The sequence below is a fragment of a genome, unplaced genomic scaffold (assembly GCF_019419815.1).
Source record: "Pyrus x bretschneideri cultivar Hongxiangsu unplaced genomic scaffold, Pyrus_bretschneideri_v1 Contig22, whole genome shotgun sequence".
Classification (NCBI taxonomy): Eukaryota; Viridiplantae; Streptophyta; class Magnoliopsida; order Rosales; family Rosaceae; genus Pyrus; species Pyrus x bretschneideri.
In genome coordinates, this window is record NW_025999524.1 from 4,294,720 (window position 1) to 4,318,600 (window position 23,881).

General features: G+C 37.1%; 1 protein-coding gene, 1 non-coding gene and 1 pseudogene across 3 annotated transcripts; 2 read left to right on the forward strand and 1 right to left on the reverse strand.

The window, feature by feature from the left end:
- Positions 1–202: 202 nt before the first annotated feature.
- LOC103947802 (zinc finger protein BRUTUS) lies at positions 203–7,133 on the reverse strand. Of its 2 annotated transcripts, XM_009358766.3 has the most exons (15): positions 6,606–7,133; positions 6,146–6,355; positions 5,871–6,065; positions 5,451–5,779; positions 4,738–4,963; positions 4,367–4,423; positions 3,939–4,107; positions 2,585–3,817; positions 2,213–2,384; positions 1,893–2,114; positions 1,662–1,799; positions 1,015–1,249; positions 810–869; positions 656–727; positions 203–558 (listed from the first exon to the last, which is right to left on the reverse strand). In XM_009358766.3, exons 1-15 carry the CDS (start codon positions 6,888–6,890, stop codon positions 418–420), a joined length of 3,744 nt encoding a protein of 1,247 aa, XP_009357041.2. In that variant the 5' UTR covers positions 6,891–7,133; the 3' UTR covers positions 203–417. The 2 variants fall into 2 exon arrangements, with proteins under 2 accessions (XP_009357041.2, XP_009357050.2); XM_009358775.3 differs by lacking the exon at positions 4,367–4,423.
- A 6,143-nt stretch (positions 7,134–13,276) lies between these two features.
- LOC103947818 lies at positions 13,277–17,572 on the forward strand. The gene is made up of 12 exons (XR_007258717.1): positions 13,277–13,561; positions 13,638–13,785; positions 13,944–14,098; positions 14,200–14,382; positions 14,482–14,557; positions 14,665–14,742; positions 15,151–15,236; positions 15,633–15,706; positions 16,059–16,104; positions 16,260–16,369; positions 16,514–16,690; positions 17,264–17,572. It is a non-coding gene; the product is annotated as an uncharacterized LOC103947818 (transcript).
- A 141-nt stretch (positions 17,573–17,713) lies between these two features.
- Positions 17,714–19,846, forward strand: LOC103949398 (annotated as a pseudogene).
- The last annotated feature ends 4,035 nt before the right edge of the window (positions 19,847–23,881 follow it).

The window sequence follows — 23,881 nt, forward strand, 5'->3', positions numbered from 1 at the left end:
TTTATTTGTCATTTTTCATTAAAACTAAATTTTTTTTGAACTTTTCATTAAGAAAAAGTTTTCTTAAGAATTAAAGGGTTTTTTCACAATGGCAACTTAAATATTGGAGAAGGATAGAAGCGTCACACTATTTAATCGGTTCGGCCGGCCGCCCACGCTAAGCAAACTGTAGAGGTGTAGTTTAACTCATTTGCAAGGTCCATCCAGTCTAAATGCTTTCCATTTTCCCTTTTTATGTGAACATTAACGATGGCCAAAATTAAATTGAAATAGCTATAGTGGTGCACATAATTTACAAAGCCACTGTGTGGGTTGTAATGGCATGCAACTGCTTTGACGTCCCGTTTCATGTAAGTTATTCTCCAGGAAAATGTATTTACACACTCGTTGGAAAACAGCAAGTCCATAAGCCATCCATCAGTTGTGTGATGTTAAGCAGTGGGAGTTGGAGTCTACCCTGATAATCTTGGTGTTATAGGATCCACAAGTCCTGCACTTATGGTACAGCCAGTGGAACGGCGCGGTCCCCTTCTTATCACAGTCGTTGCACAGTATGTCCTGGAGCAGGATACCAAAAATCAATCGCTTTCCTTGGGACAATGAAGATGATAAGGGGACAACACAACAAACGGGAGAAAAGCGTCGGATAAGTTACCTGACAGCGATCCCTGTATTCTTCTGGGAGTTCCTCGGAAGCCAGTAGTGCATCAAGCATGCCAAAATAAACCTGCAAGGCAGTCAAAATCTTTATAGATTACGGGCTTGCAAAGGGGAGTTCCCGTCATTCAAACAAAAAGTTATATCATTACCGCCATATCTCCCATAGATTTGCTACAGATTGGGCAGATGTAGTGACTGCAAGTGTATGCCTGACATGATGGATTAGGGAACACAATTACATATTGATCTTTCCTCGAACATTGGTCCTTTAACTAGAGATAAATTTGGAGTAAAACGGGAGTAGGAACCGAAGGAAAGAAGCTCAAGAGGAACAAGAGAAGGAAAAAAAAAAACCTGGAAGCAAGCTGAATGCATGTAATGGCCACAAGGAAGAGCTCTCACAGTTGCACTTGAGGTAAACAAAAAGTCGCAGCAGATGGGACAGTTTATTTCAAGACCTTTTTCCCTGCATTTGTGATCCAGTAACTTCATCCCCAGGCAACAATTGCACGTCATGCAATGAAAGAAGTCGATGCCAAGTCCCTTCCCAACACGACATAAATTGCAGGAAGGACAATGATAAACAGTCCTGATATAACCGAAAAAGATGAGGTGAGAAACCCAAATTTGCAATCAAAATTCTAGATTCATAAATAAGAAGCAACACCTAGAGCACTAAATGATAAAGGTGTATAGTATACGTCTATGTTTGACTCCAACCCAGACTTCCCCACCAGCAAAGTTAGCATTCCATCAGTTTATGTATGAAAGGGTGGTGCTATCTACACACCCATTTTTACCTCTCACACACCCTTGTCAATTTCTGGCCGTCGGATAGAATGAATTGAAGAAGATCAATGGACAAAAATTTAACAAGGGTGTGTGAGAGGTAAAATGGGGTGTGTGAATAGCACTACCCATCTAAAAATGATGAATCTTGAGAATCCAAGTTAACATAACCTAGTTTCATTTGGAGGAAAAGTTCTGACCGAAGTATGCACCTTTCATCATCAAAAAACTTGCAAACACTACAATAGTACTGTGCCATCGAGAATCCATTACAGGAAGGTGTTGTGCAGACTGGTCCAACAGGCTGAATTTTCAAGCAGCGCATGCACATCATTTCAGATGTAGCCTTCCTGCAAATTAGTCAAAATAAACACGAATGAGAAATGTCCATTCACTAACAAAATTTCCAATAGAAGATAAAGAAATGAAGAGTATATAGTTACCGATCCATTGAATGGTCGCTCACGTTATCATGGCAGAACCTACATGTAAATAACTTGCCACAGCAAGCAGCACGGAGTTTGCAATTTCTTTTATAATGCTCACATCCAAACACTTGTTTCTCTGAATCACGAAATGACGGTGAACATCCAACCAAATCTTCACCATTTGAACCTTCGACTGCAGATGCTTGAGGGGACTTCTGCTGAGAAGCTATCCATCGACTATCATGACCCATTACTTGATCAGGACAAGTGAAATGCAGCATGGATTTACAAGGCTGAACATAAGTGTTCGTGAAATAATTAAAACATGAACGTACCTGGTCATTAGATTTTGAAGCAGATATGCTTTTCTTCTTGGATCAAGAGTTGAATCCCGAGAAACTTTTCTTACTTCTGATTCAAGCTCATTCTGATTCATCCTAAATATATCTTTCCATCCAGGTTTAAATGTGTCATCAGTATGTTCGAAGCTTTCAGAGGCCTCTGCACCTGAAACAGTAGATTTGAAGAGCATGAGAAAGTTTTTACATAAATGTAATATCTACTACACAATTGAATCTTATAGATTTCAAGAAGTAATGACTACGCATTTATCAAAATCATACCTCAGCAATTTCTTTCAAATAACCATAAAAGTAGATTCTGGACAATTTATAACTAGACAGCAGCAAGAAAAGTATCATACAGACCTAAAGATGTGCAACTTTCTGGTGTTTCTGTATGGGAAGATGCAGCTGGAGTTCCATCCCACCATTCATTAAGCCACTCACTGAACATAGTATTTTTGGTTGCTTGCTTCCATGTTTCCATCAATTTATTTTGCTCTTGCTGAGTAAGAGCATCAGTTACCCACGGCAACATTGATTGAAGAACCTCTGCTCCTGTAGTACCAATTATTCTACCAACAATTTTATCTTGTTCTTCCACAGAAAAATGTTTATCAAACAATGGCCACAGTTCAAGTTCTTCACGGAAAACATGGTGATCCAATGTCACTCTTATGGATTTGCACATGCCCTGAAGTTTCGTGGCTAGTCCATTGTACTTTCTCAGCGTATCATCACTCTCGAAAGAATCCAAGCTACTTCGAGTTGAATCATTAGACACATTTCTAGTACTCATTAATTCATTAAGTTGTGAAAGCTCAGAAAGAACAGAAGAAATATCCTCAAACAGTTTCTCTTCCTGCTTGTGATCTAGAGTGTAAGCATGGCTAACATTATGAAGAGTCTCTTTGGCTTCTAATGCTGGAAATACAATATCGTCCTCTGCATTACTATGAGCTCTATATAGACCCCATAACAAACGAAACCTACCGGTAAAATGCCTAATAAAAGCATCATTACAACCATTAAGCTTTCCAGATTCAACATCCAAATACTCCAAGTCCTTACGTATAGCTTTATGGAACTTAAATATGTTATCAATAGGTCGTGCTGTACTACTAGCGTCAGTAGAGCTGGTATCTGTTTCCCAGTTAAAAAGACTGGAGTTAAGCGGAAGAGTAGAAGGATTAAAAGATAAGGCACGCAGAGATTTTGCCGGAGTAAGAGAACCCACTCCTAAGCTACAGTCATTTACTCCCAACCCCGGGACACAGCATGTCTTGTTACTGCAAGAACTTTGAAGGGTATTTATACTTTCTATAGGCTGGCAAGCAAAAGTTTCTGATACTGAGTTTACGCTCTTGACTGGCCTTAGATTGTCATCTGCTCCATCTATTTGATTGCACAAAGGCCTTTCCCTAGCAGAATACATAGAGGTGCACACACATAGTGATTTATAGCTAATGTCTTCTTCGGTTTCACTCAATGTCCTTGGAGGACAACTGATTGCACTTGAAGACAAACAAATGTTTGCAGAACGACCTTTGCATGCCCAGCCAGAAAAAAGAGTAACCAGTGCTGAATCTGATGCTGGAGCTGCATTACGATAACTTTGGTAGTTAGAACAGGTATGCAAGATTATGCAAATAGCATGGAGAACACAACATTTGCTGGAATAAAAATAACAATAGTAATAATTTGATAACTCAGGAGGAACCTGCTATTCGAAGATTTTGAAGAAAGGAACTTGCTTCCTTTTCAGTAAGTGATCCTACCAACCATGGCAAGACACACTCAATCAACTTCAAGGGCATCATGCATAAGCTTTGATACATAAGAACCCGCTGTCTTTTGGGGCTAAAATGCTTACGAGCAAGTGGAAGGACCTAAAATGCATTATACTCATAAGATGACATTTGAGCAGCAAAAAAGATGCTTGAACAGAATAAACGCTGAATCAGAATAACAACATTGTTAAGGCACCCTAGACACTGCTCACAGTCACAACACTCTCAAATAAACTGTTTCAACAAATGTAAAACCGATGTCTAGAATTGGAAACTAAATTATCATATTCATGCATTTGTCTAACAAAATACCTGTAGCATCTAGCTTTCCAGATATAAGAACGGAAAAGAAAATTACTTTTCTTGTATGTTTGGTTTTCAGGATAAAATCCTTGAAGCTTTCAAATACTCTAGTCTGGACAACAAGAAAGATGCAGGGAACTTATTATCAACTTATCAGAGATAATTTTAGAATGTTTCCCTTCCTCTCTCACAAAACCTATAAAAATTGCAGAAAAAAAATTATGTCAGGTGGGAGAACTGATTTCCATGGTGCCCACAACTTTCCTTTAAACGAATTCACAAAACAAATAGGAAAGTTACTTTCCTATAACTTGCTCTCTACTTATTTGACTATGATCTTAGGAATGTGAAAAATAGGTTAGCTATTCTCTCCCTCTCTTAGGCAGGTCAGCTCATTGTCATATTGGAAGTGGAAACAGCACGCACCTGAAGTTCCTCATTCTGGAAGTGCTTCAGTATGCCATCTATTATCTGATCAGCATGAGAGCATAACTTCATATAAAATTCAGAAGTGGATGAGTTAGCTCCTGCCCTCTGGATGCTTTCCATGAGGCACCTAAGCTTGTCAAATTGAATTTCTTCTTCTGCGTGCTCGTGAGCAAAATTGAGTTCTGCATCTAGAGAAGGGAATATAACTTTGTCCTCAGCAATGCTGCAGTGAAGTCAAGAGAAACTCATCTCATAATACGTAGGCAATCATAAGATACCAAGTAAATACAGCATTTGATTCATACAAGTCTTTATACAGCACTGATGTCTAGTGTTCGTTCACAGTTATGAACCCAAAAATAAATAAACTGCATATAACCCATGATGGCACAGAACATATGATCTATTGAAACTTAAGATTACAAGATACTAAACTATACACAACAACAAAGTTATCGTCTCAAAAATCATAACCTTGCATAACTCATGGAACTGAACATTTTAGTAATTAAGACAATTTGATTAAAATATGCACAAAAGGTGGCAAAACGCAGTTCAAGCTAATCCATTATGCAGACTGACTGATGACCCACTACTAGCTGTCCTTGGTCATAATATAAGATGTCGAAGCAAAGAATTCAATGCATTAGGAGTATGTCATTTCGCAACAAGAAGAATATCAAAGGAACAGACAAGGCCAAAAACCATACCTATGGAAAATACAAACTTCTGCAATGAACTGCAACCTCTTGTTGAATGCAGACAAATCAGAAAAATCTTTAGAAAGTTGTATCCTCCTAACGGCCTCAGCTATGTCACTTAACTCTCTTTTTATAGCATTGTGCCAAAAAAGTATTTCATCTATCGGATTCAAAACAATGGTGCTGGAATTATCAGATTGTACGTCCGCACGTTTCCTTTTACAAGTGCTGGAAGATTCGCACACGCACTTCCCCTTATTTACAGAATCTTGAAATTGCCCCTTGGAATTACCTTTGCCCTGAGAAACATTTTCCCCTTCCATCCAGGCAAATACAACCTTCGCATCATAAAAATTAAGGTCAGCAAAACATATATTTCTTTCTCTAATAAACAACTTGAAATGATATGCCGTGAAAAGCAACCCTCACCTGCTGCAGAAGCTTCTCTTCTGGTATTACTTTGCTCAAGTACTTGCGCATATCCTGATGTTCGTCGGATGATATGGAGGAAGAGAGCCATGGAAGAAATTCTGCCATCATGTTAACAGGAATACTACACAGAAACTGCCACACCAAGGAAGCTTGCTCCTCAAATGAAAACTTCTCAATAAGCAAAGGGAAGACCTGCCAAATCCAATAAAACTCAGCATTTGTTGAACAATGGCGAAAATCATGTAAAGTTAACGAGGGGATGAAACAAATACCTGTTCCTCTTCCTTGGACATATGCTGGCTGATTGATGTTTGGATGGCTCCAGTACAAGAAGCCAACTCTCTCCGGTAGCTCTCCTCATTTTGTTTATCGGAGTTTAGCAGCTCAAACAATTGATCGAAAAGAACGCTCTCTCCCTCGTGTTCAAGAGAATACGTTCGAGCCACATTCTTCACCCGTATATCGAGAGCTGGAAATATGACCTGAAAAGCCCAAATCCATCAATTTTTACTACCTAAACAGTTTGCGCATAATCTACAACCTCAAAATTGAGCAAGTATAACCATCACTAGCATAAAATGTAATTAAATAGTTACATAACGCATAGATGATGAGTAATTAAACCAATAATACTAACACTAATCACCAAATTCTCTACAAAATTGAAATCTGAAACAACTGGAATACTACAAGCATACAGTCTCACAGGCCAGAGTCAAACCACAAACACACCTCGTCCTCGGCATTGCAATGGTGCTTATAAATAGCGCGGAGGAAGTGGTAGCGCTCCAGCAAGGGCTGAATTCCAGCGGCGGAGCTGGCGAAGGCCATGGCGGCTCGGTGGAGGCCATCGAGCTCGGAGCGAATAGCCTTGTGAAACAGCAAGAAGATGAGGATCGGCGACTTGTGCGCCGAGCTCTTCAGGCAAGTCTTGGACGGAGAAGGATCGAGCGGGGCTAAGGGTCCAGCCATTACCGCCACAACTCCACCTCCACCAGCAGGAAATGGTGCCGCCATTTATAGAAACCGACACGTCGTAAATTTGGGAACGTGATTGCGGATTCAGATTTCCATAAACCCTAGGGTTTCCTGTGCTGCTGGATTTGGGGAATCCGGTCGGCTCGCCAAAATGCAGACATACACGCGCGCTCGTTTATGGTGGTTCTGATTGTGCGAGCAGGACGGAACGGGCGACAGCACGAGAACGTTCAACGCTTTGCAAATAGATAAGGGAGGGACATTTTATAGTTGTCCACGTCGCGAACTGGCCACCGTGTTTTATAGGTAGGGGACATCAATGAGACTCAGGTTATATTTTAGGGTTGTTGTCGTAAATATACAAGTTTGAGGAGAATGATGACGAGTACCATAGTTGTCGGGAGGAGAAATAATTATATATTACACGTGCCCTCCACGCGTGAGTAAGCCACCACCACGGTGGTTTTGGACTGTGTACATGGACTGTCGTTTTGACCACGTAAGCATCCACTCAGTGATGGATAATATCAGACAGGTAGCACCATCACGTGTACATGGTTTGTCGTTTTGACCACGTAAGCATCCACTCAGTGATGGATAAAATCAGGGAGCCAAGGTGGATCTTATGAGAGACAGGTTAAAGGTTCATTTTTAATAATATTGGTATTATCTTTAACTTATTAATTACTAGCATATGGGCACACATCAAATGTGTGAGAAAATTTTTTGTTTTTGTTTTTGAAATAAAACGAGGGAGGAAGGAGTGATAGAGAACGTGGAGTGAGAAGTTTTTATATATTTTTTTATATTAGAGATATGTTAGGATTACATGTAGATGAGACTTTGAAGAAAAAAACAGCAAAATTTGGTTATGTGAAATTACATTTCTACCTCATATTTCTTATTATGTTCTATTTTAAATATTATAAGGTTAAACTGGTAATTTCATGAAATTTTGGTTGACAATGAATATTTTATTAATTAGTAGAGATTATTTACATAATTCAATATCTGTGAGATTTTATTACAAAAAAATTCAGTATTAATTGAAATTAAGATATTTAAGGCGGAAATGGAGGACGTGCCAATGTATGTTTGGGTGGCACGTGACAAGCCCGTGTTGTTACAAGTTCCGTGTACGTTCAGATATTCTTCTCCCATGGCTTTGGAGATTCCAAATTAACCTACTACCGGAACAGAACTGGTGGCTACGATGCATTATGCCACCGACCGACTACGACGTGCATGTTCACGTATGAACAGTAACTAAAGTTGTAGAAAATAAGAAAACAAACCATTCTATTTCTTTCTTTTTTTTCCCCCTTTTGGAAACTTTAACGTGATAGGCTAGCATATTACTCGTGGTGAGATTAATGTGATAAGGATTTACATGAATTGAGTTCACGGTTTATCAGAGCATTTTAGTTCAATAACAAAGTGTCATGAGTAATTTTTTATTATCATAACATTATTTCTCAAATTAAGAATTCATCATAACGATAAACTCGTTCTATATAAGTTGCTCATCATTATTACATGAAATTAGTTAATTTTAGGGGCTTGATATGGTAATATTGGTATGCCTACTCGTAACACTTCGTAGATCGACAAAGAGAGCTAAAGTAAGAAGGAAGCATATGCAGGAGGACCTGTCGTTGGCATGCAATAACTGGTCAGTGACTAGATAATGCAGAATCTTATGACTTGTAAGTTGACAGCATATTTGGTACTACGGGCTATTAATTTGCACGTAGCAATTTGATGTACCGCCGTATTCACTCTGAGTTCTGACTCTTTGCACCGGGATATGCCGACGTGTGAGATTGTAATAATAATTGTTAGTTAGAAATGTCTCGGTATATGCATAAATAACGTAGTCTAATCAAGTCTCTCTATCTGTACAGACAACTATTTTATAGTTTATAGTTTATACGAAGGTATTTATTCCAAGGTCATATATTATAATATCACGCAGCGCAGGATGATCTGTGGTTGCATGGTTGTTGAGGACAGGGACATTGTATTACAGCTAGTCATGCATGGTCCGTGGAATATTAGTAATTATCTTAATCTTATTATTGTTTCAAACCTTGTATTTGACATGGATGAGTGAGACTCACAATTTTTTTTTTTTTTTGACAAAATGGGGTTAAAAGTAAGAGTCCAAACAAAATTAATCAGTAATAAATCTAGATCGGGACATTTCAAGTCGATTCATCATGAACAAAACTAACCTGAACAAGGAGGATTGTCAAAGTAAAAAATTGCCTAAATCTAAATCAAGATTATAGTTTGCTAAACTGTTCACCACAAAATTCTTTTCTCCATAGATATGTCGAACATCGCATTGCCAAGATCTTGAAAGCAACTCTCGACATGCCATGCCCAAAACAAGAGGACCTAAATGATGATTGTCGCCAGCAGCTTGCAACACCAAATGAACTGTGAGTGCAAAGTCTGATTCTACTAATAGTTTACGAATCCGTAATCTTCGTGCCAATTGTAAGCCCAAACAAATTAAGTCCCCACAGCTCATCAATAAGAATCTTACATGTGCCCAAATTGGTAATACATAAATCCATTTACCATCATGATCTCTTAAAACACCACCTGCTCAAATAAAGTTATTATTTCCCTTCTTACAACTATCAATATTAAGCTTAAGCATATAACAAATTATTTCCCTTCTTACAACCATTTACCATCATGAGCCTCTAAATGTCAAAGATGTACTTGTGGCTTTGAATCAGTGGTTATCAGTCATACCCCTTTTCAACCTTCGATAATTGATTAGGAGCCTTCACTAGTTCCACATAAAATACATTTATCAGCCAATGCATATAACAAATTAATTTTCCCTTATAAATAAAATAATTAATTCCCCTTTGCCTATTTCATAATGTTTTTATCAGGACTTTTAGCATGAATAAACTATAAGTAGTTGGTGAAGGCAAATTTAAGAAGAATAATATTTGGTTACTCACTGAGGGTTATCTAATTTACTAACCAAATGACATTGGCCAATAAAATCAACACAGCTGTCCCTTTAATTCTTTATTAAACTTTTGTTATGTTAAGAAGCAAACAACCCTCTTCCTCCCATTACCCCTGCCATGGCAGGTCTGGACAAGTCCTATCCTCCTCCAACCTCCATCAACCCAATCCCGTGGCCTCGTCGGCTCCGGCATCATATGCAAGCTTCAAGCTCACTCGCTAAGCCGACATCGAGTCCTTAACCGAGAAACCCCAATTTGAAATCCTCCCAGCTTTCGTCGGGGCAATCTCGCTGCAGGGGTGGGAGAGGATGGTGGCTTGGGATAATGGGATGGAAGGCTGGTATATGGGTGGGATTTCAAACGGAAAATTAAACCAAATTTGGAAAAAATTTCAGATTGAAGGAGGGTTGGGTGGGCTGAATATGGGTGGGATAGGCTTGGGGGGGTGGTGGGAGAGGATGATAGCTTGGGATAGGTAGTGGGATGGAAAGCTGGTAGTATTTTGGTGAGGGAGATGACGTGGTCGGATAGCACGATAGCATATGTCTGGCAAACAAGATAAAGGCTGACTGGTATGTTTGGTTCTTAATATAGCAAAGTTTAATGAAGAATTAAAGGGACAGCTGTGCTGATTTCATTGGCCCATATCAATTGGTCAGTAAATTGGATTATTCAGAAAGGAAATGGATTCTCTCCTGAGCATCTGCTCAGATCCTACTCCCACGTACAAGGACTGTTGAATGAAAATTCAACGGATACAAATATGAGGATTCTTTTAAAGTTATAATAATTGTAGCCGTTGAATTTTCATCCAACGATCCTTGTGTGTGGGTCAATAGGATCTTGAGCATATGCTTAGGAGATAATCTATTTCCATTCAGAAATTCAACCAATCTGGGGCAAAGAAATGCTTAGACTTCTTTTAATTACGTACATAATTAGCCATCAGTTTACTAGCTAGTTTTTTCTTTGTTCTCTTTCAACTGTTATGTATAGGTAAAATTCATGACGATTTTATACTTCGTACTAGGATGATCAACGATCAACAACACCCAGTAACTAATAAGTAAAGGAATTTCGGCGCAATAGAACAACCCAAATAACGTAAGTACGTAGGTCAATAAGAGTACATGTGTGTATATACATTTCTGATACTGCAAAAAATTTCAAAGTATATTCTACGTTGATCATGCAGCTATTCAGCTATACATATATCCATAGTATATCCAAAGATCTTCATGTCAAATTCAATTCATATCGAACTCGTAAGTACGCATACAATTGAGATTAAGCATACAAATCAGATTAAACATATAATTAATTAAGGACAAATCTGAACACGGTTGATGCCACTCCCACGCACAAGTGGATGAGTGGAGGATTAAATAATTTGGGAAGAGCGTGTAGTGCTTATGTTTGGCACACACTCTTCATTTGTAAATTCAAATCACTTTGTGGATAACCCACCATTACTACTAAACTATATCTTCTTCTTTTTAAGATAAAAGCACCTTCCTTTCTCATTTTTTTTGTTTTAAAATTTTTCTAACCAAAATTAAGCATGTATCTTTCTTAATTAACGTCCAGGTGGCCATGTAAATTATAAGTGAGCGTATTTATATGCAGATTACCCAACAGTGGCTAGGAAACCTCAGAGAGTGTTGATATCTTTCTTCAGTAGTACTGGGTCCACCATCTGCATATCTGCATTACCCTCCAATGGCATCCACGTACACCTGCCTTTTTAGTAAATTAAATACACAGTCATGAGTCAATTTTAGGGTTAGTGGGAGAAGCTTTGAACCTTATCATCTGTGTCTTTCGACTTTCGTGTGTCTGTCGTGTGCAAAGTGCTCTCCCATCTCCCCTGGAAACCCCCTGCTAGCTCCTGCACCACTCATACTCAATGATATATATATGTAGTGCAGTATGCATGGAAAAAGCTTATTGGTTTCAGATATATTTGGTCGCACTATATATGGTTAGGTTAACTTTTGATTAAATTGTTTGGTTCGTAATCTTTGACCACCTTTCCTTTCCCACCATCAACACAAATCATGAGTGTTTATCTATTAACCCACTCCTTGGATTTGGATACAGACCACGTACGCCATCAAAATATGAACACATCTGACATTTCTGCAAATTCTATTAACTCAGTCCCATTCTTGCACTATTATGACCAAACTATGCAATTGATTGTCGTTTTGGGGATATATATGACGCATAGATTAAGGACAAGCCAAATCTTCATGAGGACTACTTTTGGTCCATGTGGCGCATGTGTGACTTCCACTTCAACTTGCAAATAACTCTTATGTTGTGTCATCAATTTAACATATGATAAGAAGGTTAAATAGTCATAAGAGATAAATTGATATGATTTCAAAACATTACATCGTGTTGTGAGAAAATTAAAATTTAACGACCTATTTAGAAAACCACCGTAAACTTAAATAGTATAAAATTTAGTTACACTGGCAATAAAAATGCTTATAAGCATTAGTTCTTATCTAAACTACCTATTAACAAAACGCTATTTGTCACTCAAAAATGGTGAAAAGACCAAATTAACTCTGTCAACACAACCAAAGAAAAATAAAAGTTATGGACACAAAATAATGTTATTTTTTTTTTCAAAGCATCGCATTAGGTAACCATATAAGTGGCCACTATTTTCTCTTCCATGTTTTTCTTCTAATTAAAATAAACTTTTAGTGATGTAATAGTTATCCAAAAAAAGTCGTTAAAAATATGAATAACCTCTTTAGCGACAAAAAAATTATTTGAAAGTTGTCGCCAAAAAGTTTTAGCAATCATTTTATATTTTCTTTCTTGGTGAATTTTCTTTTCAAAATTTTAATAAGCACATACATTGCATGCGTATAATTGCTAGTTGATTATATAAACAATCTCAAATGGGTGAGGACAGTGAGGAGTGAGGAGGCCTGTTTATGAAAGCCCCATGCGAAGTGGGGCGTGTCAAGCACCGAGAAGCAGCCCAATCTAAAAGTGGGCTTAGCTAAATTCAGTTGAAACAAAAAAAAAAAACACCAACGTGCGGCTACTTCAACAGATGGGGTTGGTCTGCCCTTCACTCATCATCCTCTTCTTATCTTCTCTTCCTTAAGTAATCACGGTTAAATCACGTCAATATTTTATATTCATATAACTTTTTATCTTATTATTTTTATAAAAAAATTAATATAAAAATTAATATGATTTACCTTCAAATAGGAAAGGATAAGAAGGAGATGAGGGCAGACAATCCCATCCCTACTTCAACGACTAAAACCGCCATGAACGGTCACATCAACGTCACTGTTCCCGCATTCAATTTCCGTTACAGTTGTGCCGCCGTTTGGTACAACCACTCTGCGAATTGAAAACCCTAACCCTCGCACTCTTCTCTTCATCAACCTTTCCGTCTCATTCTTCCAAATCTTAGCAATGGCAGCGCACCGGAAGCTCGCTGTGATTCTCGAGAATCCTCAAAACGACGCCGAATTCCTCCTCGTGAAACAGACGCGACCGCCGAAGTTCGACGACGAAGAGTACGACTCGTACGTCGATTCCGATCTCTGGGACTTGCCCTCCTCCCAATTGAACCTTCTAGAAGGACAATCGAAGCCCTCGATTGCAGTGGCAGGCGCAGAATCGTTGTCGGGGAAGATCGATTTGGAAAAATTCGATTTCGATTCTGCTCTCAACCAGGTATCTAGTGGTTTCAATCGTCGAATTGTAAATTTTGGGTTTAGGGTTTATGTACTGATGAGTATTGATTTAGTAGGTTCTGGAACAAGTAGGGTTTAAGGCAGCTGACGGTGGAGATTGGAGGTTGTCCAAGTACGTGGAGGAAGGTCAGTTTGGACCCGGTCCGCCCATTAACTCGGTGTTCATTAGGGGAAAATTGGTAGCACCGGAGCAAAATTTACAAGGTTTGCTCATATCACTGTCACTTTAGCAGTTCTTTGTTTTCCCTTTTCGAACTTTGTTTAATTTACTAAGTAAATGTATTTTGTATGAATTATAAAATGATAATGGATATGATATTTTGGTGCGATATATGCAGCTTATGTTAAATGTACATATGCAGAATCGTGTAAATGGATGTCTGTCCCGAGTTGTCTAAGCTGGCTTGTTGAAGTGAAACCAAGCAGTGTTCGTGTGGGGCCATTGATAGTTGCAGGTCTTCTAAATGAATCTGAGCAATCAAGAAAGATGAACATTCCGTCCACCTTACCTTACCAGGTTTGCCGTAGTGTTTTCGGTCTTATTAAACCCCTTCTTTATTTCCATTACACGCATTGTATTATTGTGTTCCCGCGGAGTAAAGATTGTTGTGATTGCAGGAGTACCCTCCTGGTGTTGTGCTTGTACCTATGGGAAGCAGGACAGCAAAACCTTTTTATACAACAAACCTGGTTGTTTTTGCACCCAAAAATGCTTCAAATGAATCTGGGAAGAATGATTTTATTGCTTGTGGAGATGCATTGATAGTGGATCCTGGGTGCCGGTCTGAATTCCATGAAGAGGTATGACATGTTGGTTTGCTCTGCTGCCTCTGTAGTATGGTTTAGTTTTAGCTATTTTTTGTAGGTCTTGGTAACATATTTTATACTTTATACATTCAGCTTGCACAAATTGTAACTTCATTGCCAAGAAAGTTAGTTGTCTTTGTTACGCATCACCATCAGGATCATGTGGATGGTAAGCTTTTGTAAAACTAGAAAAAATATAATATCATGTTTATTTAACTTTTGCGTTTGGTTAAATTAAATTGACATGTAGACTTTTGATCTTATTGATGTTTCCAGGTCTTTCAGTTATTCAGTGTTGCAATCCTGATGCTACTTTATTAGCACATGTAAATACCATGCGACGCATTGGAAAAGGTTGTTATCTTAGCATCTTGTCTTTCCAGTGACTAAGAAGTCTAGAAATAAGGATCTTAGCTCAATTTTGTGATTGTACCGCAGTTTACTGTGATTTCTAGATGAGGTCATTTTGAAACTAACTTTAGATGAAGAGGAAAGACCTTTATTTCAAAACGCTTGATATCCTAGTGTCTGTCCTCTTTTACAATTTTGGATTGTACATCAGTAAAGTTTTTAAATTAAAAACGTAGAATGACTGATAATCATTTAGTAAGATGGAAGATGGATCCTTCTTATGAAATTAGGGATATGAGTTGCTATTACCTTCTAGTTTACTATTTTATTATTTTGGGTTGTTTGTTCTGCTCTTCTTAAGGTCTTCTTATAAAATTTACTTCCTAATTTTATAGTATTATATGATGACAGATGACTGGTCTCTTGGGTTCACTGCAATTTCTGGAACTGAAGAGATTTGCATTGGTGGTCAGCGATTGATTGCCCTTTTTTCTCCGGTACTTCTCACTTGACTTTCTTATTCAAAACAAAATCATTGATGAAAGGCACTGCAATAGTGTGATGAACCTCACTACATCCCTTTTTTTCTCTCTCAGAAGTTCAATCTCTGAGTTTAACCAGTAAAAGCCACTTGTTCTCAGATATTTTTAAGCCTATTATTTTTCCATTATTCTAATGAGTTATTAACTGTTTGGTAATCCTGATATCCTTGCAGTAACATTAGCACCAATGCTTTATGCTTTCTTTAGGGAAAAAAAGCATACTGAAGGTTTTGGTTTCATATTTATGACCAATGATATAGAGTTTTACTGATTTAGTCCTTCTATTTGATACAACTCTGATGTTAATCTACTATGCAGTTTGAAAATAATATTTTATTGACTTTAATTCAGGGGCATACAGATGGGCATATGGCACTGCTTCATGCCAGTACTCACACATTGATTGTCGGTGATCATTGCGTGGGGTAAGATAGAAGAGAATTCTGCTTTGTTATGAACTTATGAGACCCCTAACCTATGATTTGATCAGCCCCTTGCTTGTGAAAACATGTCGCAAACTTTGTGCTATACACTTACACCAGCAATAGAAAATATATGTGCCTTCTTGTTTGCATTTCTCAGTTGGTTTATGTTTCTAGCTTGCCTGTGAATCTGAGGGATTAGAATTATCATCTTTTCCTTCAAAGTTTCCATTCTTTTTTTTTTTTTTTTTTTTTTTGTAATCAGTTTTGGTTCTCGAAATTAGGTTTTATTATAAGTCAGACATTTTTACCTGTTGTGACTGCTTTGCTGAAAAAAAACTTTGGTTTGTTTCAGTCAAGGTAGTGCTATACTGGATGTTACTGCTGGGGGAAATATGACTGTAAGTTTCTATCTATGGTATATTACTTAAGTTAATTTTCTCTAGAAGCAGAGGTTGATGGTATATGCCACATGTTATGGTGGTTTAGCTTATTCCCGTTGTCATAATTAAATACATATAAACATTTTTTTTTTTTTTTTTAATTTCGAATGCAGGATTACTTTGAATCAACTTACAAATTCATGGAGCTTTCCCCACATGCCTTGGTCCCCATGCATGGGAGAGTTAACCTGTGGCCAAAGCACTTGCTTTGTGGATATCTCAAGTATGAAACTCTCTCTCCCTTTCCCCCCGTTTTGTATGTTGGTAAAATCATCATCACTGTTCTTGGCCAAAAAACTAGAATTCAGAATGGTATTATTATGTCACTATATTAGATGTATTCAGACAGAGGAGTATTACCTTTCAGGAACCGCAGAGCTAGAGAAAGTTCTGTCTTGAAAGCGATAGAAAATGGAGCAGAAACATTGTTCGACATAGTTGCCACTGTATATTCAGGAGGTTGATCGTAGGATTTTGGATTCCTGCTGCATCTAATGTGAGGCTTCATGTGGATCATCTTGCCCAGCAAGATAAGTTACCAAAGGTAACATTTTCCTGATTTCATGACGTAATCTTTAACTTGGTCCAACATCAATGCAACTTTGGCATGCACGTTGGTTGTTGATTTGGGTGAACCTCAGACGCATTGTTCTTGAAGTATATTCATGTTAAATTCAAATTCAAACAATTCCCTTTAAGGTGTGCAGGGATTCTCTTTAGAAACTTTCCATAGCAGTTTGGCTGAATTCTCTGCCAAGGTGGGTAAATTATGAGCCCAAGTGAGGAAGCTGCTCTCTCTTTGGCCCTATTACAAACTACCTTTAGGTTAGATAACTAAACTTGCATGTTTGGCCCGAAATGATATTTGATTATTTGCAGCTTAATTGAATCCTTGATATATACAGAGCCCAGACAAAGAATCTTAAAATGTTTATGAATTGAATTATGTCATATCCGTTTTTCAGGTCTCATATGTTACTTACAGAAAGATGATCTTTTTTGTTATTTGATCGTTGCACCCTTATCAGTTTTAGCACCGAAGAGTTAAACAGTATTTCCGGTGTTGATTATTAACGCACATGGGGCATATAAAAGCTTGCTGCATTACTTCGTGCAGGAATTCTCGATTCAGAGGTTTCAAAAAACTTGTAGGCTGCACTTCTTCTCTCGATGGATTGGGGCATATTTAAGTAGTGTTGTCAGGTTAAATTGTTCGAGGCCAAGGAAATCTCAGGTTCTTGTTGCCGGGGCGGTGGCTAGCTTTGCTGTTGTGTTGTACATGTTTAAAAACAGGCTTAGTCCCAGATAAGACTGTTTTAAAATCTATTTCTAGGATAAGTCCCCAGGAACGCGCTGTACTTGTTTGTTAATGTCAAAATTGTACAACGCTTTCATTGTTTGATACCAGTGACATTCGTTCATCGAAGTCAGATTGACCCCAGAGAAAAACCTTGGTTGGTAGGACGGGCTTATACCCCTCTCTGTCTCTCTCATCATGGCCACTCGATGATTGAGATGAACACAGGGCGTATAAGTTCGTCCCATGCAAGTGTTTCCTTGAGGCTCCTTTTCAGGTGCTTTGGTCAATTGCCAATTCCCTTGAAAACGATTCTTAACTCAATCTTGCGTTCAAAGCAAAAAAAAAAAAGTAAAAACGCTCCCCAGTTATCCTAAAGGACGAAACTGAAACACTATTCTTTCAATTCGTCGGTGTATACGTCGCTTTTGATGTACGTATAAAATACCTATATTTCTGAAACCTTTGACACATGATATTGATGAACTCTGCCCTGTGCTCTCTACTGATGTCCCCGTACTCCGTCACAACGTTTTTAAGGGCTGTGATGGTGTTTCTCATGTGCTCTTCCCCTCTCCAATCAAACGTTTTAGCCTTTTAGGCCTACCCATTTCTCAGGCACCGACCTTTTCTCACTCGGTATCACTCAGCACACTCCCCTTTACACACATTTCACATGGATGACCTATTTAACGCAAGAAATTTACCTATACCGACTACCGTGACATTCCAAATGAATACACATGGAATCGCGTTATTTGTTCAGGATGCTAAATTGGCGGACTAGGAGCGCAAGTCTCTCTCCTACATATATATCTAGCTTCTTGTTTTGAGTTTTCACTTTTCACACGCTCAGAATCAGACCCAAAAAACATAGAGTTATGAAGCAAGGGAGGCTCACAGTAGTTGTCAAAGAGCTTTCCGCAGGCCATTTTCATGTCAAAATCACTATCATCCTCTCTATGTCCATGATTTTATTCATTATCTTTTTCGGAATCTTTGTTAACGATCACACGAAGAAATTCCTAAGCTCAGATCAGATCGTCCCTCAGCTCAACACATTCACCCCACTCTCACCTCGGCCTTCCTACACACATCATTGCCAGTGCAACTTTTCTTTGTCTTCTGGCTTACTGCCCATTAGTATTTCAAGTCCAGGAGGGTCGACATTGAAAGATTACTTAGCTCCCAAGGATCTATGGCATTCCATGAGTGACGAGGAGCTCTTCTGGCGAGCTTCGATGGTGCCACAAGTCATGAAGCACCCATACAACCGAACACAAAAGGTGGCGTTTATGTTCCTAACAAAGGGACGATTGCCATAGGCGCCACTTTGGGAAAGATTTTTCAGAGGACATCAAGGCTTCTACTCTGTTTATCTCCATTCAAGACCAGACTTTAAGATCGAGCCACCGGAGTCCTCGGTGTTTTACAAGCGCAGGATACCAAGCAAGGTCAGAACTTTATGTTGAAGAATGCATCAACTTTTACGTCGGAAAATTGACCAAATGAAAAACAATATATAATGATTCGTTATAATATGTAATTTGGGGACATTTTCGGTTTGATTAGCAGTAGATTTTTGGCCCGTCTCTTTAAAATTTTGACACATTAACGATGGAAATTAAACAGTAATTAGTGGGATTTGGCATGCAATTCATTAATTTCTTCATGAAACTGTACTCTGCAGATAGTTGAGTGGGGAAAGGCAACAATGGTTGATGCAGAGAGGCGCCTATTAGCCAATGCCTTACTCGATTTCTCAAACGAGAGGTTCGTTTTGCTCTCTGAATCATGCATGCCCCTCTTCAGCTTCACTACAATCTACAAGTACCTCATCAACTCCAACCAAACTTTCGTTAGCTCATTCGATGATCCAAGACACATTGGTCGCGGGCGTTACAACCCGCAAATGTTTCCAACCGTGACATTGTCAGACTTGCGGAAGGGCTCGCAGTGGTTTGAAGTTCACCGGAAGCTTGCGGTGAAGGTAGTTTCGGACGTGACATACTACCCTAAATTTAAGGACCTTTGCCTGCCTCCTTGCTACACGGACGAGCACTACATGGCAACTCTTGTGACTAAAGTTGGTGCTGGCATGAACTCCAATAGGAGCATTACTTGGGTTGATTGGTCAAGAGGTGGCTCGCACCCTGCAACGTTTGTGAGGAAAGATGTGACAGAAAAGTTTCTCAATTGGTTAAGAGATGGATTTAATTGTACTTACAATGGTGGCGTGAGTTCCATTTGCCACCTCTTTGCAAGAAAGTTTCATCCAAGTACACTGGACCTATTGCTCAGAATCGCTCCACGTCTGTTTGGATTTAACAACTAAGATTGCAGAGGTGTGTTAGACCAGTTGACAGTTGGCCAAAGCAGCATATTTATCACTCTGCACTTGAGTTTGAATTTCTTTTTAAACTCATAAGTTAAAATAGTTTAGAAAATTGCATTTTAAAATTAAAATAAAAGAACACTAACTAGAATATAATATATATATATATAATCATTTGTATGAAGTATGTTGGTTGGTGTATGGATGTCAAGGAAACTTGCAAGCTAAACAAGTATGATAATCTTTGCTTGCAGACATTGAAATTGTAATTCCGTGTTTCTCCTGGACGATTTGACTCAATAATATAGTACTAAAAATATATCATAGAACATGTGTAATGCATGTGACGGCAGAAATTTCTTACACTCCTCTCTCCCTAAATGTATTTTTTTTTCATTCCTTAAAAAAGTGACAAGCTGGCTTCAGCACAGTAGTCCATCATTTTAGGAGTTAGAAAGACTCACATTGGGATTTTACCCTCTCTTGTCCACTATTGTGTGATTCACCAACAACAAGAATCAAACCCAAGAGTGCCGTATAAAATACAAACATGAAATTTGTCCCTAACCACTGGACCACCTATGGTGATTCTCTCTCTCTAAATATATTTGCTAACCTTTTAGCTTCATCCCCTTGTCATATAAAAATGATTGAGACCATAATTAAAAACCATTATTCTTTTTTTCCTTAGCAGAAATAGGTGGCTTTCTACAAGTTATAAGTCTTTTTTTTTTTTTTGTAGATAAATCATAGTATGATATGTACGTATATCATTTTTTGTGATTATACAAGTATATTTGCTTATCTAGTAAAGTTAAATTGTACATGTAAATAAAACAGTCAAACAATGTCGTCTCAACAAACAAAGATAAATTTCTATTGGATATTGTTGTTGTGCACCTTCGTTGATTACTTTCGCAAAAAAAATTGCCAATTGGAGTAAAGACAGGTGCGTAGACTGGCAGAAGAGCCTCCGCCTTCCCCACATTCCTCTTGCCCTTGCATTCAACAGCTTGGTTGTTTGGCAAACAGTTGTCATCCATGGATTAATAAGCCACCTGAATGGACAAGGACTTCGTCCTTCTACTTTTGTTTGTTTTTGCTTTAGGACCACGGACACCAAATTTTACCTTCCAACTGAAATTGGAGTACACCACCACGACCAAGTTGTTGGGTAAATTAATTTTCTTTGCCATGAAGAAAATATATGCACGTTAGTATTCTCGTTCCATCCATTCCATTATAGGGAAGGCTTTTGTAACGGTTGGTTTGAAAGTATTTTTAAAATGATTGAGACCGTTTTTAGAAGAAAAAAAATTATTTCAAAAGCACTTCAAGCGCTTCATGCAAGAACCAGTTGCTTCTTGCAAGAAGCACTTCAAGTGTTTTTATAGGATTTACTTACATTTTTACTAAAGATTGGTTCTAAAAATATTTAAATAAAAAATGTTTTTAGTCACTTTAAAAGCAATTTCAAACTAGTCCTAAATTTGTTTTCTGTTTTTCTTGTTTATTTTTCTTATTAACAAGTCACTTCGCTTTTTTTCTTATTGATTCATAAGTCAATCCACATGACAGGTTTAGTCATGTAACATTTTGTCTTCACTTAATTAAAAATGTCTTAATTCCTACTCAAATAAATTGAAAAAAAAAATGTATGTATACTATCTGGTTTACAAAGTCATGTATACAAACGATAAGAGAAATATTAAGAAGATTTTCTTAAAAATGAAATTCTTCACCACATTATATTTTCTTGGTATAATTTTCTTTTCAATGTTATAAAATATTATGAAAAAAACATGAAACGAAGAAAAGGCTCTCTGTCATTTCCTCGACAATAATTGCGACCAAAAAGAAAATACGAACGATGATTTGACGATGGCGAGACATGTAAGCAGTCCATTGTGGAATGTTGAGACCAATGCTTTACTAGCCCGACACCCTCGCACCTTCTTTTGGATTCGGCTTCTCTGCCCCCGGTTCCTACACTTTTATCATTTTTTATACGAAAAAATGAGAGTGTATGAAAACTGGAATGGTAAAGAAACCGGATTCCCTTCTTTTTGGTGTAGAAAATAAAACAGGGACAAAGCGCCTTGTTGTCAGATGCTCATTTAGTTGCACGGATCATCCACAGTTTTCTCACTCTCATCACTTGTTATCTATCTCAAAAGGAGCAAAAGATAGGGTAGAAAAATTGATGGGATCCGCATCTAAATCCCTTATAATTTGGTTAAAACCAAACAAAACAAAGTACTCACATCATATACAAAATTGAGTTCTGGATAGAGAAAGTGAAAGGAGATTCTTTTAAAGTATGATTCTTTATGGATTTTTTATCATTTTATATTTTTTTAATAATATTTTAGGGATGAGATCTTTTGATATAGGCGCATCGGTTTTGAATTTTATAGATCAAACATCCCTGCTTTTTAGTGATTTGATTAAACTTTTTTTTGTCATAATTTTGGTGCTATATGCACATTGTATTGTAACAAATTTCCTATAATCTAGCATTTTGATTACACTCTCCTCTGTTAGAGATAATTGTAAAAAAAAAAAAGGAAAATGGTTAGATTCAATTTATTTTCACAATAATGCTACAATTTAGCAATAATTATCTACGATTTAAGATATTTTCTTTCCAAAATAGTTTAAAATATTTTTAAATCCCACAAAATCAAACGTACTAAAATAAGTTTTTCTTTTAGTACGTTAAGAGAAAATAGGATTGAGAATAATATAAACGTACCAATACACAATATGTACAAAATAAAACGTACCAAAATAAAAATAATGTACCGATATTACCAATATATATCAAATCAAACGGACCAAAATTGCAAATAAATGTACCAATTAATGATTTTTGTAAATTCAAACGTACCTCCAGATAATATATACGTAATGTATTGTACCTACTAATAATTTGTCAACAACTATACTTAAAAAAACAACAAAAAAAAAATTTGAAAAAATTACACAGAGCTTTTATATTGATCACCAACTATTTGAAAAAAAAAACATTTGGAAAAACAAATAATATTAAATGCTTGCATAACCAAAAAAAAAAAACTATGATCGAAAAAATATATCTAGAAGAAGAGAAAATATAGTTTAATTACTAATATCTCCACTAAATAAGGAAAAGTGCATTACGCAGATAAAAGGATAAATTCAAAAAGCATTTTAATTTAAAAAAATATATAATAATGACATGTCATTTAGTTTGAGGTGGCTATTGGTCAAAGCATTTTAATCAAATTTAAAAAGGCACAGATATTTAATCTAAATGATATAGAAAAACCATAGGGGATTCTAATTTTCTCAATATTTTATAATATTGACATGGAAATTATGCCAAAAACATGAATGGTGGAGAGTTCAGAGTGTCCCTCTTTTGAGCGAATCTCCTTAGCAATTCCATTCTGGATAATGAATATAATTCACCGTCGAAAATCAGTGCAACAATAACTGAGAAACTTTTTATAATGTTTTCTAATATATATATTAGTATTTTTTTGGACTTTTTAGTGTGCACCGATATATAGCATACATAAAAAAATTTAGTCATGAGATCTTTAGTTATCAGATATATTTGAATCCTGATTCATCTAATAAGTGTTCTATATTGTAGTCAGTGTTCAACACATCCACAAATGGTTGATATTTCCATTGAAATATCGGAAAAATCAAGGATCCATATGAAAAGGGGTAAAATGAAAACTTTACCCTGCATCAGCGAGATATAAGGAAATTAATGAATATTGACAAAATTTCTAATTCACTATAGAAATTTTGTAGGAATCCAAAGTAGATTTTGAACTTTTTTGTGAGATTTTTGTTTACTAATTAGTAATTTGACTAAATTTGTATAAGTTAGTATATACATCGCATTACAAATTTCCATGTCGAAAACAATTCATATCAAGATACAGAGATATATCCATCAATATTTTGGCTTATATTGATATTTTAAACCCTAACTCTAGCATAATAGAATTTTCGGGTAATTCTTTCCTGAAAAGAGAATAATAATTCGAGAGATTGAAATTGTCAAAGATAGCATGGGAATGGAAAAACACCGCCGGCCATGCCAT

What these genes read in the sequence shown, in the direction of transcription:
- LOC103947802 (XM_009358766.3), bottom strand. Translation starts at nt 6,890, where the DNA reads ATGGCGGCACCATTTCCTGCTGGTGGAGGTGGAGTTGTGGCGGTAATG. An exon ending in TGTCCAAGGAAGAGGAACAG is followed by an intron (nt 6,066 to 6,145) that starts GTATTTGTTTCA and finishes TGGATTTGGCAG; the next exon opens with GTCTTCCCTTTGCTTATTGA. An exon ending in TGCATTCAGCTTGCTTCCAG is followed by an intron (nt 870 to 1,014) that starts GTTTTTTTTTTT and finishes CCATCATGTCAG; the next exon opens with GCATACACTTGCAGTCACTA.